The 17046-nt window shown below is 37.5% G+C and overlaps 1 protein-coding gene across 2 annotated transcripts in view; it reads right to left on the bottom strand.

The window, feature by feature from the left end:
- Positions 1-7877: 7877 nt before the first annotated feature.
- Positions 7878-17046, bottom strand: part of CYSLTR1 (cysteinyl leukotriene receptor 1) — a 52034-nt gene continuing 42865 nt past the window's right edge. The window contains exons 2-3 of one of the 2 annotated variants that reach the window (XR_013992954.1): positions 14649-14733; positions 7878-10811 (exon numbers count right to left, since the gene is read on the bottom strand). Coding sequence is in view for 1 of the 2 variants with exons in the window: in XM_081042815.1 (XP_080898941.1) it covers positions 9762-10784 (1023 nt within the window). In the remaining variant the exon portion in view is untranslated. Of the gene's footprint in view, positions 10812-14648; positions 14734-17046 lie in introns of those variants that run through there. The other variant, XM_081042815.1, reaches the window with a different exon arrangement.

The following is a 17046-nucleotide window of genomic DNA, read 5'->3' as shown; positions in this document are numbered from 1 at the left end:
TAATAGTTCTCCTGGGTGACAAGGTGCAGTGTCTGTGTGGGTATTTGGAAAGCTTCTGAATTTCCAAAGTTCTTCCTGCACCATATTCTGAGCCCGTGAGTTTCAGCAGTTGTGTTAGTCCTGCCGTGTCCTCCCAGATATGTGGGGCCAGGAGTGGGGTGATTTGTGAGAGGTAGCCCAGAGCAATGGCAGCAACCACCACCACAACTAGTCCTGCTTCCACAGCTCCCTCCTCTTTGCTGAAAGTAGTTGGGCTGCAAATCTGTGTCTGCGGTCCATAGTTCTTAGAACAGCAAATATTCTGTTCTTTTGGTCTGACACTGCTACTGTTCCATTTCTGGCACTAGTCAGGTTGAGGCGGGGTGAGCTCTGGGAGGGTAGGGAGAGGGCAGCTAGTCTCACTGCCTAAGGCTTCCCTTCTCTGCAGTGGTGAGGCCTTAAATCACCATTTTCAGTCTTCTTTTTTCAGTCTTTTCCCTGAGGTCTCTGCCATGAGCGTTGGGTTCAGCCGTGTTATATGCTGTCTCCTCAGCCCTGTGGGCCATAAACGGAGCCTTAGGAGTCCAAGTTCTTCCCTGTTCCACAGCTGCAGTACCTCCAGGATGCAGCAAGCGCACTAAGAGCACTGAGCTAGGTCTGAGTCCTGAGCCCATGTCGCTCCATCTTTGTACTTCTCCCTTCCCTCGTCCCCCACTTGCCTGATTCACCCACCTTTAGGTTAATTTAGTAGTGGGCCTCTGCGTCTTACCTGTCTGCTGTGCAGGGAGTCCTTTGTGGAGTTATAGTTGTTCTATTTGTGTAAATTCAAGGGGAGTTTTACAGAGGGTCACCTCACGCTGCCATTTTGATCAACAGAGTCCCCAGACACTTCTGATTATGGCAGAAGTGTCAAACTACTGCTTGAACAACGTTGACCAAAGTGTCCCCTTGCATACTTTTTTTGGCACGTCCTGTATTTTCCTCGTATAAAGAAAATATTCTTGAGCTGTTACCTCACACCAGTTAGAATGGCAATCATCAACAAGACAAATAATAACATGTGTTGGAGAGGCTGTGGAGAAGATCCCTCATACACTGTTGGTGGAAATGCAGGTTGGTGCAGCTGCTATGCAAAACAGTATAGATAATCCTGAAAAATTAAGAATAGATGTACGATATGACCCAGCAATCTCTCTGCTGAGTATGTACCCCCAAAATCTGGAAACATTTATCCGTAAAGATGTATGTCCTCTGTGCGATGTTCATTGCCATTTTATTTAGCATGGTCAAGACACGGAAATAACCAGTGTCCTTTGATGATTGGATAAAGAAGTTGTGGTATATATACACAATGGAATACTACTCTGTCATCAGAAAAGATGAAATGCTGCCATTTGTTACAACATGGATGGATCTTGAGATTATTATGCTAAGCGAAATGTCACGTAGAAAGGGTCAAGAGCCATATGACTTTACTCAAATGTGGGATATAAAACTGAAAGAAACAATGTACAAGACAAACAAAGAAACAAAAAGTCATTGACACAGAGAATAGTTTAGTGATTACCATAGAGTATGGGGGGAGGGAGGATTGTAGCAGAAGTAAAGGGGTCAAATATATGGTGATGGAAGAACTGACTCTGGGTGGTGAGCACACAAGGTTATATATAGATGATGTATTGTAGAATTATACACTTGAAACCTATGTAGTTTTACTAGCCATTGTCACCCCAATAAATTTAATTTGAAAAATTAAAAAATAAAAAATAAACAAAAAGAAAAAATAGTTGAGTCGCCTTTTTATTGGCATGTTAGTGGGTAGGATTGACCCTCAGGCTGAGTGTCTGTGAGGTTTGGCCAAGTCCACAGCTTACGGACTGCTGCATGGGGGGAGTGGGGCTTACCTCACTGATTAGGGTTCATCCCAGTGGTCTTTGGTGCTTGTTGAGACTGTCCTTTGGGTGTGCCACAAATGGTTTTATTTGGGCAGTGCTCTGTTGTGGTCTGAAAGCAACCTCCAAGTATGTCAGTTCTGGGACCTCTTGTTAGGGTTTCTGGTGCAGACCCAGTTCACCCACTGCCTGTGACCAGCTGGAGACTACCTGGTAAAATTTATAAGGTGATTGGCTGTTATTCAATGCCTGTGCTATTCCTGGAGGCGGGTGGGAGAGGCCAGGCTGTGAACCAAGGAAGTCTGCCACCAGTTTTGTGCCTGGGGTAGCTCTGCAAAAGTTCAGGGCATCCTGAGGCCTGCTGCCACCTGCCAGTTTTCTTAAGGTTCAGCCACTGGTAAAGCCTTGTGCAGTATGGAAGTGGGTGAGGCAGTCTCAGGGAGTCAGTATAGTGGGAAGAGTTATGGCCACCAGGTTAATGTAAATTCTTGTTTGGTGCCAGTGCTAAGCCTGAAGCTACTCAGCAAATGTGTCAGAGTACACTGAGGCCAGTCCCCACTCGCATGTTATTTGTTTTCCAAGGAAGCGTGCATGGGGCTGGATGCTCTTGGAGAAAGTTCCTCTATCATTGGGGGAGTTGGGTGTGGTAGGGCTGCAGTGAGTCAGCAGGGTGGAGCTGCAGAGCTCACCAGACCAATCAGATTCAGATTTTGCCATAAGTGTAGGGGGCGGGCTCAACACAGGAAAGATGGGCTCAACACAGGAAATATGGCACCAGCCTACCTGCTGCACTGGAGAAGGACTCCTCATAGAGCCAATGCCAACTGTCCTCCAGCCCTCATTTTGAAGCCACACATTTCAGTCTGCCCCCATGTATGTCTGTGACACTCCCCAAGTTACTCTCTCTCCGCTGGAGCCCAAGGTGATTGTTTGGGTGTTAGAGAGTCTGTTTGCAGGCCCTTTAAGAGGATGCTTGGGATTCCCGCAGTCTTCCATCCTACCCAGATTGTCAGAATCCCCAGTTTTTCACAGCCAGATGTTGTGTGGGGTCCTCTTCCTGGCACAAGTATTCTGGGCTGGGGAGATCAGTGTTGGGCTGGGGTTTCTCACTCTTCTGGGGGGAATGTCTGTGGCCAAGATATCCCTCCTAGTTCTCAACCACCACAGGGAGGATTGGGGTTAGCCAGTTCCATGTCTGCACCCTTCCTACAAGTCTCAACATGGCTTCTTCTTTATATCCTTAGTTCAAAAACTTCTGTCCAGCCAGACTTCAGATGGTTCTCCAGGTTGATTGTTCTATAATTTAGTTATAATTTTAATTTGTTCTTGGAAGGAATCAGGCACAGAGTTTATCTACTCCGCCATCTTGGATTCCCTTAGACATTATTTATTTATTTTTAAATTTTTATTTATTTATTTTTTTGGTCACTGCAACAACACTTTTTTTTTAATTAGTTTCAGGTGCACAAGATAAAGTAATACTTAGACATTTATCATTTATATCCCTCACACTGTGTGAACCCCCTCCCCCATCCAATATCCATCTGAAATCGCACCGAGCCATCACATTTCCACTGTCTCCACTCCCAATGCTGTACTCAGCCTCTTGTAAGTATATACATACATATGTATACATATATGTATATAAAATTATAGCTGGCATTCATTATTGTTCAGCTTCAGGTATATAGTGCAGTGATCAAGCATCTACATCGTCCCTGAGGTGGTCTCCCAAATGGGACACGCGTCCATCGGATACCCTACACAATCTTTACAACATTTTTGATTACGTTCCTCAAATTAATTTTCAAAACCCTGTGGCTATCTTGTGGTTACCGACTGTTTTCTAATCCCCTCACCTTCCCCCTTATCCCCACCCCCCGCCCATCTAACAACCCTCAGTTTTTCTTCTTTGTCTCCAAAACTGTTTCTGATTAGTTCATTCACTTATTCTCTTCTTTAGATTCTGCATATAAGTGAGATCATATGGTACTTGTCTTTCTCCGTCTGACTTATTTCACTTAACATAATGTTCTCTAGGTCCATCCATGTTCTTGCAAATGGTAAGATTTCTTTCTTCTTTATGGCTGTGTAATACTCCATTGTATAAATGTACCACAATCTCTTAATCCAGTTATCTACCGATGGGCATTTCGGTTGTTTCCAAACCTTGGCTATTGTGTCTAGTGCTGTAATAAACATAGGAATGCATAAAGATTTTTGAATTGGAGTTTTGGGTGTCTCCCAATAGATACCTAGGAGTGGAATTACTGGATCATAGGGTAGTTCCATTTTCAGATTTTTGAGATACCTCCATACTGTTTTCCATAGTGGCAGCACCAATCTGCAATCCCACCAACAATGCACAAGCATTCCTTTTTCTCCACATCCGCGCCAGCACTTGTTGTTTGTTGATTTATTGATGATAGCCATTTTGACTGGGGTGAGATGGTATCTCATTGTGGTTTTTATTTGCATTTCTCTGATGGTTAGTGAGGTTGAGCATTTCTTCATATAGACATTATTTTTTAATCTTTAATTTTCATGTTTGTCAGTTTCTTTCAAGTTAGCAAGGTGAAAAAAAGCCACCACACCAAAACAAAAGTAGTTATGTTTAGGAGGACTGAAAATTGTCATTTTTCTCTACGTAGAGGGCAATGAGACAAATGAGAAAATAGAAAACCTTTATTTACCATTTTGTATAGTTAATAATACACTTTCTTTGCCAAAGGACAGTTTTCCATAAGGATAATTTAGTTGTGTTAAATTTTAAAGATAGTGCTAGTGAGATGCAAAACATTTCCTAGATTAAGTAACTAATTATCAAGAGAAACTGTAAAGGTCAGATGCTTGGGAATACCAATTTAAATGTCAATTGAGCAAACATTTACAATTTACATGTAAATGTTTGATAAAATTTAAGTTATGCTTTTGTAATTTAGAATAGGAATATATTCTGGGATTCAATAAAATTATCATGAAGGAGATTATATCAAGGAATTATGTATAGTTCAGAAAAAAAGAGATGTAGTGAACAGATGAATGAGGAGTTAGAATTTGTCTTTTGATTTATCTGGGGTAACAGAGCTCTAGGATGGATCAAAGAAAATGTTTTAGATTTGGCCTTTCAGAAATATTTTGCTGTTTTTGATCAAGAAAAGGCAATCTAACACAGGTTGTGCCCATGAAGTAGAATAGAATAAGTGAGCTTTGCTTCCTAACTCTTTACTAAAAAAGGCCCAGAAATTTAATCTGTTTTGAGATCTAATCTCACCTTTCAAGCTTCTGAACTTTCCATCACTAGAGTCACAAGGGTTATAAGAGGAAAATACAGAGATATATATTTAATAATCTCAAAAGGCCATTCAAAAGTCAATTAAACATACAAAGTCATGTCACTAGAGTGAAAAGCCAGGAGATTTTGACAATAACAACAAAAAACCCAAAGTTTATATTCTGAGATGAGTTCAGAAAGCAATTTGTTTAATCTGCAGACTAAAATACAAAGCATTGCTTTAAGATCTGAAGTTATTTTTTGAGATACAGAAACCACATTGACTGAACAAAATAAAAAGCCAATTGTATAATGAAAGAGAGCTTTCATAGTTAATGCAATTTGAAAGGATTGTTAAAGACTGGAGGAATGTGTATGATGACTGTGGCATGTTAATGCCACAGGTTACTATACAGTTATTAGGAATTGTAAACATGAAGGATTTTCTAACGTCAACGTTCTAGGATAGTGTATAATATTCATAAGTTGTTCTTCCAAATAAAATCGTAAGGTTTATGTCATGATTCATGTGTTCATTAAAAACTTTAAGCATGTAGTTTAAATAAACCTGGTTTTTAAAGTGAAAAAATAAACGATTTTAAAAAATCTTTGCCTCTACTCCTTATATTTTGAAGATGGAAAATGGTCCAGAAGGACAGCATAGCAAATTAAGAAATTTCGTTCTGGAGTCGGATTGCCTAAATTGGAACCCTGGTTCTCATGCTTGACATTTGACAAATTACTTAATTTCCTTGCACCTCAGTTTTTAAATCAGCAAAACAGGGATAATAATGATACCTACCTCACAGGGCAATTTTAAGCATTAAATGAATTGATACAGATAAAGCCCTTAAAACAGAGTAAAAGCTCAATAGATATTAGGCAAATATATACTTAAAAATTTAAATGTAGTCCCATTTGTTTATTTTAGCTTTTACTTCCATTGCCTTTGGAGTCAAGTTCATAAAATGCTCTTTGAACCCAAGGTCCATAAGTTTAGTACCTATGTTTTCTTCTATGCAGTTTATTGTGTCCGGTCTTATGCTTAAGTCTTTGATCCATTTTGAATTAATTTTGGTACATGGTGACAGATAGCAGTCCAGTTTCATTCTTTTGCACGTGGCTATCCAATTCTCCCAGCACCATTTATTGAAGAGGCTGTCTTTCCTCCATTGTATGTTTTTAGCTTCTTTGTCAAAAATTATCTTTCCATATTTATGTGGTTTTATTTTGGGGTTCTCGATTCTATTCCATTGGTCTATGTGTCTGTTTTTCTGCCAATACCATGCTGTTTTGATTTTTGTAGCCCTGTAGTACAAGCTAAAGTCAGGCAGTGTGATACTTCCAGCATTGTTCTTTTTTCTTAAGATTGCTTTGGCTATTCGGGGTCTTTTGCGGTTCCAAACAAAAAAGTTTCTGCACAGCAAAAGAAACCATCGGCAAAATAAAGAGGCAATCGATTGAATGGGAGAAGATATTTGCAAACAGTTCCTCCAATAAGGGTCTAATATCCAAAATATACAAGGAACTCATGAAACTGAACAACAAAAAAACAAACAACCCAATTGAAAAATGGGCAGAGGACCCGAAGAGACATTTCTCCAAAGAGGACTTATAAATGGCAAGTAGATATATGAAAAAATGCTCAACATCACTAATCATCAGAGAAATGCAAATAAAAACCACAATGAGATATCACCTCACCCCAGTCAGAATGGCTATCATCAACAAGACAAATAGCAAAAAGTGTTGGAGAGGCTGTGGAGAAAAAGGAACCCTCATACACTGTTGGTGGGAATGCAGACTGGTGCAGCCGTTATGGAAGGCAGTGTGGAGGTTCCTCAAAAAATTACAAATAGAATTACCATATGACCCAGCAATCCCTCTCCTGGGTATCTACCCAAAGAATTTGAAAACATTTATACATAAAGACACGTGTGCTCCAATGTTCATTGCAGCTTTGTTTACGGTAGCCAAGACATGGAAACAACCAAAATGTCCTTCGATAGATGAATGGATAAAGAAGTTGTGGTATATATACACAATGGAATACTATTCGGCGCTAAGGAAAGATGATATAGGAGCATTTGTGACAACATGGATGGATCTTGAGAGTATAATCCTAAGCGAAATAAGTCAGACAGAAAAAGCAGAGAACCCTATGATTTCACTGATATGTGGTATATAAACCAAAAACAACGAAAGAACAAGACAAACAAATGAGAAACAAAAACTCATAGACACAGACAGTAATTTAGTGGTTACCAGAGGGTAAGGTGGGTGGGAGGAGGGAGGTGAGGGTAAGGGGGATCAAATATATGGTGATGGAAGGAGATCTGACTCTGGGTGGTGAACACACAATGGGATTTATAGATGATGTAATACAGAATTGTACACCTGAAATTATGTAATTTCATTAACAATTGTCACCCCAATAAATAAATTTAAAAAAAAATTAAATGTATACTTTTCAACAAGAAATTCTGCGAAGTAATGATTCCACTTTGGGAGAAAAATACTAACACATATAGAAAAGTTGGGGAAAAAAATTAAGAACTAACCAGTGTGGTATTGGTCATAAATTCATGTGACATTAAAGAACAACTCCATGGTGAGCTTATAGGTGATTGAAGTATGGTATGTTTCTGTGTTGGAAGAAGTGGGATTGTCAGTGAAAGTGAGAATGTAGGCAAAATTCTGGGGGTAAGAATAAATAAGCAACGAGATTCTTTACTGTGGAATAGAATTTAATTATAGCCATATTTTGTTCTAATTCTTTCAAAATTGAAAATTCATGTAGTAAATATGAAGCAGTATATTTAAGTACAAATTCATCTCTAAATACTTTAAAATTATTCACATACATTTTAAGGTAAAAATTTAACATATGTATGTTAACATATTTATGTATATTATGATCACATTTGAATTTCAAAAATGCCCTGTAAGAAAGGCAGGACAAGTATTATTATTACCATTTTACAAATAGAAGCTGAGGATCAGAGTTTATGTCACATGCTTAAAGTTATACCGCTAATAAATAATAGAGACTAGATTAGCATCCAGGTCTTCTGGCTCTTCTACCACACGATTCTTATTGAATAGCAGAAAGCTTAGTAAATGAGAAATTAGGACTGACTTTTATGATGAATATTCCATTTGATCTTCGTCTCAAGCAAGGAAAAAATGGATAGGGTAAAAGTATAGGTACTGCCAAATTTTAGGTATGTTAAAAATAAATGGACGTCAGTTATTACTAGGCCTTAGAAGTCCTCTCTCTTTATGTTCTGAGTATTTTCCCCCTAAAGGTTTGCAACATTTGAGGTGAAATAGAAATAACATACACATGGCAGATTCAGAAATAACTTCTTTCATAACTTTCCTTTTTCTTTTCTATTATTATTTGTTTCCTCTGAGGTAATGTGCCTTTTGAAATACAGAATTAAGGAGCAGACCACACTTCAGCAAAAGCTTTTCCATGAATATCATATTTTAGCCATAATCAAGTTGTTTTTGTTGGTTTAAGAACAAAGCTAACACTGTAATATATAATCCATTGTAAACATTTCTTTGATATTCCTGTCAACATGCCAATACAAAAGTACAAAGTATAAAACAATAAAAAAGTTTATAAGTAACTTCCATTCATAAATGCATATCATAGAGCAAAATATCTTACATATAGTTATACACATATGCATAAATATAAGTACTTTTTGAAACAATTTTTAATATCAATATTCAATTTTTTATTTAGAAACTCATTTTAATTAATTTTGATCCCAGTAATAAGCATGTAGAAAAGTGGACCCCTTTTTATCTTCTTTAGATTAATTTTTAATTACTTCTGTTCAAATATAGGAATGCCAGTTGTCTGGTTTCCTAAGGAAGGTCTGTGTGTCGTGTAGGGAGAGAATTCCCTACAAGAACCTCAATAAGCAAGAAAAATTCCACCATTCTCCTTTGGGGGCCTGAGTCAGAAGCAGAAGAAAATTGGACACAAACTGAACTTTGACCAGGGTTATCTTCCTCAGTTTCCAGACTGTACATTGCATGGAGCCTTTAGGGCCATTTGGCTGAATGCTAGGCTGTTCTGGCACTTGCACATTCTCTTCTGGAAGAAATAGCCCTATTTCGCCTAGCCAGTCAATACTACAAAGGAATAGGGTAATGGTACATTTTATGTAGTTCCTGGGTCATTCTAGTTCTCATCTGATGACATGTATACAAAGGGATATGCTTGTATGATTGAGAACTATTTACTAATTTTATGTCTTAAAAGGCTAGTTCTTATCCTTTTATAGCTTTTGTTTCAGGGTGAAAACCTTGATCTTGGACCCATTTTTTTTACAGTGACAATACACAATTATTCTCCACCTTTTGGTGAATGGTCAAAAAACATTTATAATTTATTTAATAGTTGTGGACTGAATTTTTAACACTTAAAAATATCTTTAGGACCTCTAATAATGTGGATGCATAAATAAGATAGATTTGTAAGCACACCTTCAGTTAAGTACTTATAAATTATTAATGGAAATTCTTATTTTTGTTGTGAATGATTTGAGATAATGCTTGGGAAACTTTCATTGATTTACATTGGAGATGGGTTTACACTATTCTTTTAATATTTCCTCTCCTTTTTCTGGCAAAGAGGTCTTCTTCTTGGGTACATAAGTCATGCTGGACAATGAATGCTTTCTAAATGTAGACAGCCTTCTCCTAAAGTTTCCCCCTGAAAAGAAGTATAAGAGAGGATCAAAGCAACAATTTGATGCAGCCAGAGACAAGGTTATGACCACTGACTTTTGCATTCTAAGGACAGAATCACAGGGTTTAGTTTCATTGTGTAAAAAGTGAAGGTGGATGGTGCGTTGAATATGATATGGCATGAAGCTGATCAAAAAGGCAGCTGTCACGACTATAATCATCCCTATCGCCTTTTTACGACTTGACAGATTTTTCTTCATTGAATTTTTTAGTAAGGTCAAAATGATCATTGTGTAACAGACAATTATAATAATAAAAGGGATGATAAATCCGACAAACAATGAAACATAATGCAAGATTAAAACATGATTTTTAGCTTGATTGTCCTGTGGAGGCTCAAAGCACTTGGTGTTGTTTCTCTCATCTTTGTAAGATGTGGACATTAAAAATGGAGAACTGGTCAAAATCACAAAAATCCAAATGCCAGCACACACAAATCTGGCTTTTTTCTGTGTAACCGCATTAATGTTCTGGACTGGGAAAACAATTGCAATGCACCGGAAAAAGCTCATGGCTGTCATAAAGAAGATGCTACAATAGAGGTTGACATACAAGGCATAGGTGCTGAGGCGGCACAAAAAGTCACCAAAGAACCAAATGCCTTTGTGAACATAGTAGACCACGCGGAGAGGCAGTGTACACACGCACAGTAGATCTGCAACTGCTAAATTAATCATGTATATTTGGAAGGCTGACTTCTCATGATATGTTTTTATGAGGACATAGAGCACAAAGCCATTACCAAAGAAACCCACAACAGAGATCATAGAGTACAAGGTGGAATATACTTGATTGCGGAAGTCATCGATAGTGTCATTGCATATGTTATTACTGGCAGAAGATACTGTCAGATTTCCAACTCCATCCATGTTTCTCTAGGAATGTCTGCTTGGTGCCTACAATATATATTAAAAAATTTTGTCAATTTTTACCAGACCATAAATTACAGGAGGTACTAAGGTTTCATTTTATAGTGTCACTATGTATACTTTTTTGACCACAGCAGGAAGCAAGGATGGTGTGGCAATGAGGAGGGATTCAGGTGCACCTTGTCTCTAGAAGGGTTTGGGTCCTACAGGCACTCTTTTATCCCTCCTTTTCCACCCATGTTTGCTGATAGACTTTCTTTTAATTTTTAAGACCTAGCTAAAACAGCTTTGCCTTATTTTAAGTCAAATCTCTCCAGTACTGTTCTGTAAATCTTCCTTTTAATTGAGTTTGTTTTTTGATGAGAGAAAAGCTCTAAAGATGATAGTGGTTTTTGTTTTTGAAGAAAAAAATGTTTCTAATAATGAAAAATATAACAAAAAATGATTTAAAAAGGTCTAATGAATTAAATTGAAGGGAAATAGCCAGAAAAAGAAAGCCAATCTGTGTAACCAAAATGATATAGATTTATACAATTTATACTTTTATATGAATTTTCCTGAAATTGTCCCAGATCCTCTTCTTTGTCATTTAAACCATTGTTACTGTTAAGATAGTAGTTTCATAAATGTGAATCAATCAATCTATCTATCTATCTATCTATCTATCTATCTATCTATCATCTATCTATCTATTGGCAGAAAACTGAATTCTCTTGGAAAATAAAATCTGGGTGAGAATGCATGGTTTCCCCAAAAAGAGGGCCTCCTAGGTAACGTTTGTTGGATGATACTCCTACCTAGGGAAAATAATCGGATTTGTTATCAATGGAACTCACTCCCCTGGGAGATAATCTTAATCTAGAACATGGTTGACTTTATTTAGAACCACAGAACACCAAGGCTGGACTAATTATAGAAGTCATCCAGTTATTTTAATGAGGAAAATAGTATAAACAGGTGAAATGCATTTCTAAAATCTGTGCCATAAGTTAAGGCTCTGAGGAAAAATGCAGCATAACTAGTTGGAATATACTTTCTGGGAGAAGATATTGTAGCTGTTCATCCTTGTTCTCTTCCTAGACTCATACTCAAAGGCTTACTGTTCAACACTACATGTCCATTTCTCTTATAGCAAGAAGGTGTCACTTGGTCTAGCCTAGTTCAACTATATCAGGTCAGTCAATTAGGGCACCCAACAAGCTCTGATCAGAGAGAAATGGGGATAAGATAGTGTGAAAGTAGTGATATCTTTAGTGTTCCTCCAAATTCTTTTCCTTTATTCTTTAAGAAGGTGGGAGCAACTCATCCATATATAATATGAGGAACAACCCTTGATTGAAGTCTGAATTTTTTGCCCTTTAACACAGCTCTTGTTCCCTAGTAAGAGAGGAGTTGGGATTTGTAAAGTGAGAAGACTGAACATGCAACAACTGTCAGAAATGGAGGAGACACATCTTGTCTCTGCCTTTGAGACATAGAAACAGATAGCTACGATAGTGATTGTAGTTGGGATGTAACTTCCTAGGCTTAGTACTACTAGCAGTTATATTTGCTGTGAAAAGGTTTCATCCATCCATCCTGGCTAGTTGTTCCATTTTTTCCCTTTCATTGAAAAAATGCCATTATTTTCGTAAGAACTGTTGGTATATGATAAAAAAAAATTGAAGATGAATCATTCTGAGGGTATATCTAGGATCATAGAGAAAAATTAGTTCACTATTCCCAATCTCTGCATTATTTCTTAGTTTGCTTTCCTGTTACCTGCCTCTTTCACCATTTGTTCTCTGAATGCAGGTGAAATTGCGCAAGAAAGAGAAACCACCTAAACTTAATCTAGTCTTTTTTGTTAGCCTTGTCTTGGGTTTTCCCCAAATCGGGCAGTGTTATGTTGTGAGGCACTAGATGGTGCTGTTGAGATTTTTGATACAGCCTTTGTTTTAAGACCTACACTTGAAAGGTATTAGGTAATTACCACCTGTCCTGCTTACCATCACCAACTCTCACTATACCCTGCCACAAACTCTTTCCAGAATAATTTTCCATACATTATAGCTTCCAATTATGTCATGTCCTTGCTCTAAAACCTTCAGTGTTTCCTGAATGCCTTCAGAATAAAATCCAGATTTCTTGGCTTGATATTTAAGGCTCTCTACAGTCTGGTTGCAGCTGAAGTTTCCTAGCTTCTTTCTCATTTCTCCTCTTTGCACACCTTAAAGTTCAATGAAACAACTATTTTACTATACCAGGGGCTTGTTTTCCCACCTGCCTGTCTTTTAAAATGGATTTCCTCTTCCTGAAATACCCTTTCCTCCATCTATGTGCGAAAACTATCCATCCTTCAGCCTTCTCAGCCTCCATCCAAAGTAATTTCTATTGTTTTCACTTCTAGGAAACTTTAAATATATCTTGCAGATAAATAATTTGTATGTATATGTTATCTTCCCTCACAGACTATCTGGTTGATATATAAGAAGGTGTCACACACAGGGATAACACATATGTACCTTGCCTATAAATACTCATAAATGTTAATTGAATCAATGAGTAAATGAATAATGGAAAAAATTTATCATTTGAAAGTATTATTTATCATTTAAAATCACTTAGAGTTATTTTTCCATTCCGATATAATTAAAAACCTTTCCAGGGGCAGCTGAATGGCTCAGTTGGATAGAGCGTGAGCTCTGAACAAGAGTTGCCAGTTTGATTCCCACATGGGCCAGTGAGCTGAGCCCTCCATTACTAGATTGAAGACAACAAGCTGCCACTGAGCTTCTGGAGGCGTGGCCGGATGGCTCAGTCAGAGCGTAAGCTCGCAACAACAAGGTTGCCAGTTCAATTCCCTCATGGGATGGTGAGCTGTGCCCCTTGCAACTAACTAAAGAATGAAGATGGCAACTGGACTTGGAGCTGAGCTGCGCCCTCCACAACTAGATTGAAGGACTACTACTTGGAGCTGATGGGCCCTGGAGAAACACACTGTCCCCCAATGTTCCCCAATAAAATTAAACAAAACAAAACAAACAAACAAACAAACAAAAAACCTTTCCAGATTCAGAACCTAAAGTGGCTCTGTTAAAGTGGCTCTGTTAAGTTGCTTCCCAAAGTATTAAGGAATGCACTAAATCAACCTTAAGATTGTCAGATTTAAAAAATCTGTATCTTGACACACATTAATCATTTATTTATTTGTCTGTTAAATACCATAAATTAAATAAACTTGAAATTCCCATATCTCTGAGTGAAAGATGTCAAATAAAACTGATAATAAAAACAGACAAAAACAAACAAACAAAACAAAACAGATGATCTTTAGTCCCATTAATAAGTTACCAGTCCTTCCAGACCAAAATAAGCCTTCCTAGTAATTTCTGTATTTAGGTTCAATTGTTTATTTATAACTAAGTCAAGTCAATGATCTATATTAGGCTATTAAAAACAAGACTGTAAGACTTTCAAACAAATAGTAAATCCTGGGGTAGGGATCATTTAGTTCAGCCAGTCATTTTACAGATGATGGCTTTGCTTATCTCAAACAGCATTTAATTAATTTTTATAGAATTTACTGTGATCTTCCAATAATGAGACCCATGCTATATGGAGATGGCTAAGATCTCATTCCTGTGTTTAAGCAGCTCACAGTCTGGTGGGGGAAGGAATGATGTCTCAGAAGTGTGGAGAGGTTACAATACAATATGGTAAGAGCCATCTTAACCCAAAACAAATGGTCATTAATTGATTAATATAAAGAAGCAATAAACATAAATGAAATTAATTTTTAGTGCAGATGATGAAGAAAGTTAATCTGTTAAGATAATTTGCAAGTTGATAAAAATAAGAATCATTTAGAAAATGGAGCCATACCTCCTTGTGATGCTGCAGTACTCTTCACAAATGTTCTGGTTAGTGGTCAGTTCCTCTTATGATACACTGGCAGAAGAAGCCTAAGCTGAAATCATAAGATTGAAAAGGAAGTTAATGACCTTAGAAGCAGTCCAGAAGGGTCATGGGAGCTTAACAGCCTTCAGCACAGATCCAGGGTGTGTGATGGAATATCAAAGCTCTACTGACAGACTGAGGAATAGTTATTGCATTCTGTGCCTCATTCTTTTCTCTCCATTCATGTTTACATCCCCAGGGGCGAAACTTGGAATACAGAACAGAGCTGATCACAGATGTTTGCTGCTGTGTGCACATAGCTTCTGTATCTAAAGAGGAAAACATTATTATAAAAATACTTCTTTCTCTATGAAACCATATTTTCCATTTTCTCTTCTAAACAGTTTGTTACAAAGTTCAAAGGTAAAATAATTTGGAAAATCATATCCAAGGATCTAGTTTACTAGGAAGAAGAGTTACAACATTAAAAATATCAAGTATATCTGTCTGGGATAGATTAGGAACAGTTTTCCCTGAAGGAAGGATGGCTTAGAGGACCTTGGACTCTTCTCCCTAAAAATTCATAGTAGCAGTTATTGTTTACATCACTAATTTGGCATACATACCCTTGGAGATCAACTGTTTTGTAGTTTGTATAGTTAACTTTTCATGACTGTATATCTCTTCTCTTCAATTAAACTATATCAGAAAAATCTACCAAAGTATAACAAATCTTCAAGAAATGAGCGAAGAAGAGCTTTCTCGGACCAGTAGCAACTTGAACACTTTTGTTCTAAATTTGTGTTGCCCTATGGCAACTTTCATCCCTGTCTGCAAGGATCCCAGAGGCTTGCCACTTTTCATTTATCTGTGGTCTAAGTGCCAACAAAATAAACATCTTCTTCCAGGTTTTTCTTAACAAGTATAAATAGGCTGGAACTTTCCAAAGGAACTCTACTGAAAAAAAAATAAACAAGAAAATGCAAAAAATATAAAACAGACAAGTTTTAAAAGTAAGACCTGAACCTACAGCTACGATATTGCTGTTTCCGTCCACCCTGTATTCACATAATCATTTTTCAGATCTTCTTCAATTTATTCTCGCTCTCTAAATTTCCCCTTTTTCTACAGGTAAGGAGTTGATATAGATAACCTATTACGAGCAGTCTGGGTGAAGTATGCGTTGCAGGTGGGGAATTACTCAGACAGACTTGGTTTTTATATTTTGTTATTCAAGCAGTAAACTTTTTTTTTCTTGGTTTAGCTTGTCCTAGGTCTCTAATCAATAAAGATATTCTAACTGAATACTGAACGAAAAAAGTCCTTTCTTTTTACCACTTTACACAATAATATTGTTTTTATTTTAAAATAATTATAGATTTATTGGAAGTTAGTATGGAGGGAGATTCCACTCAGTTCTTCCCAATTGTAGTATATTACATAACTGTAGTACACTATTAAAATTAGGAAATTGATTGGTACAATCCATAGACGTTATTCAGATTTCAACACTTCTGCATGCAGTCGAAAAGAATCTGTTCTAATATTGAAATTATGATCATACTCATCTTATATATGGATAAAATTAACTTTGGCTCTTTCACAGTTTTGTGCTTAGACAAAACTTACATTTCTCCCTCATGTGGAAAGAGAAAGCAAGTTAATGAATTTCTAAGACCCATCTATGAAAAGTTTAATATTATCAGACTAATATACTAGTTATCCATTTCCACGGTAGCTGTGTAATTAAAATTTAGCCCACTTGTTACATGCACAAGTGAGTAAATGTTGCATTGGCTGTGTAACAGTGTAGTGTGTTCTCAAGTTTGGGATTCTGAGGTGTCTTCTATGCTTGCTTTAGTGACATGAACTTTTTACCTAGTAAGTAATCAAAACTTTTACTCCTTGCCTCTCTTTCCTTTTCAGTTTGAGAACTCTTGTCTCTGACAGCAGCTTCAGTAGGATTCCACTATTCTTATATCGGTGATTGGGTGGGTGAAGGAGAAGTGTTAAACTGAAAGTGTAGATATATGCATATGACTTTTTACTTCAATTATTTAATTCAGGAGTTACTCAGAACTTTTATTTGATTATATATGTGGCGACAAAGCCCCAAAAAGCAGTTTCCAGGCTCTCGGCCTCACATAGAAAGGTGCTGGCTCGGGTAGTAAATGGCCATCAACTGTGATCAGACGGCCAGCAGCTGTGGCTAGTTGGCTGTCAGCTGTAACCCGTAGGCCATTGGCCACTAATATAACGGCTGTGGCTACGCTAGCAGAAAGGAATGGGGGCTAGCAAGAAGATGGTGGCTGGCAAGCGCGGACTGCTGTTAGGCAGATTATGTAGATCCTGCTTCCTGTGTCTCCAGCCCAGCAGCCAGCGA

The sequence above is a fragment of the Rhinolophus hipposideros genome (assembly GCF_964194185.1).
Source record: "Rhinolophus hipposideros genome assembly, chromosome: X".
Classification (NCBI taxonomy): Eukaryota; Metazoa; Chordata; class Mammalia; order Chiroptera; family Rhinolophidae; genus Rhinolophus; species Rhinolophus hipposideros.
The sequence above is the reverse complement of the archived record's forward strand: the minus strand, read 5'-3'. Positions and strand labels throughout refer to the sequence as shown.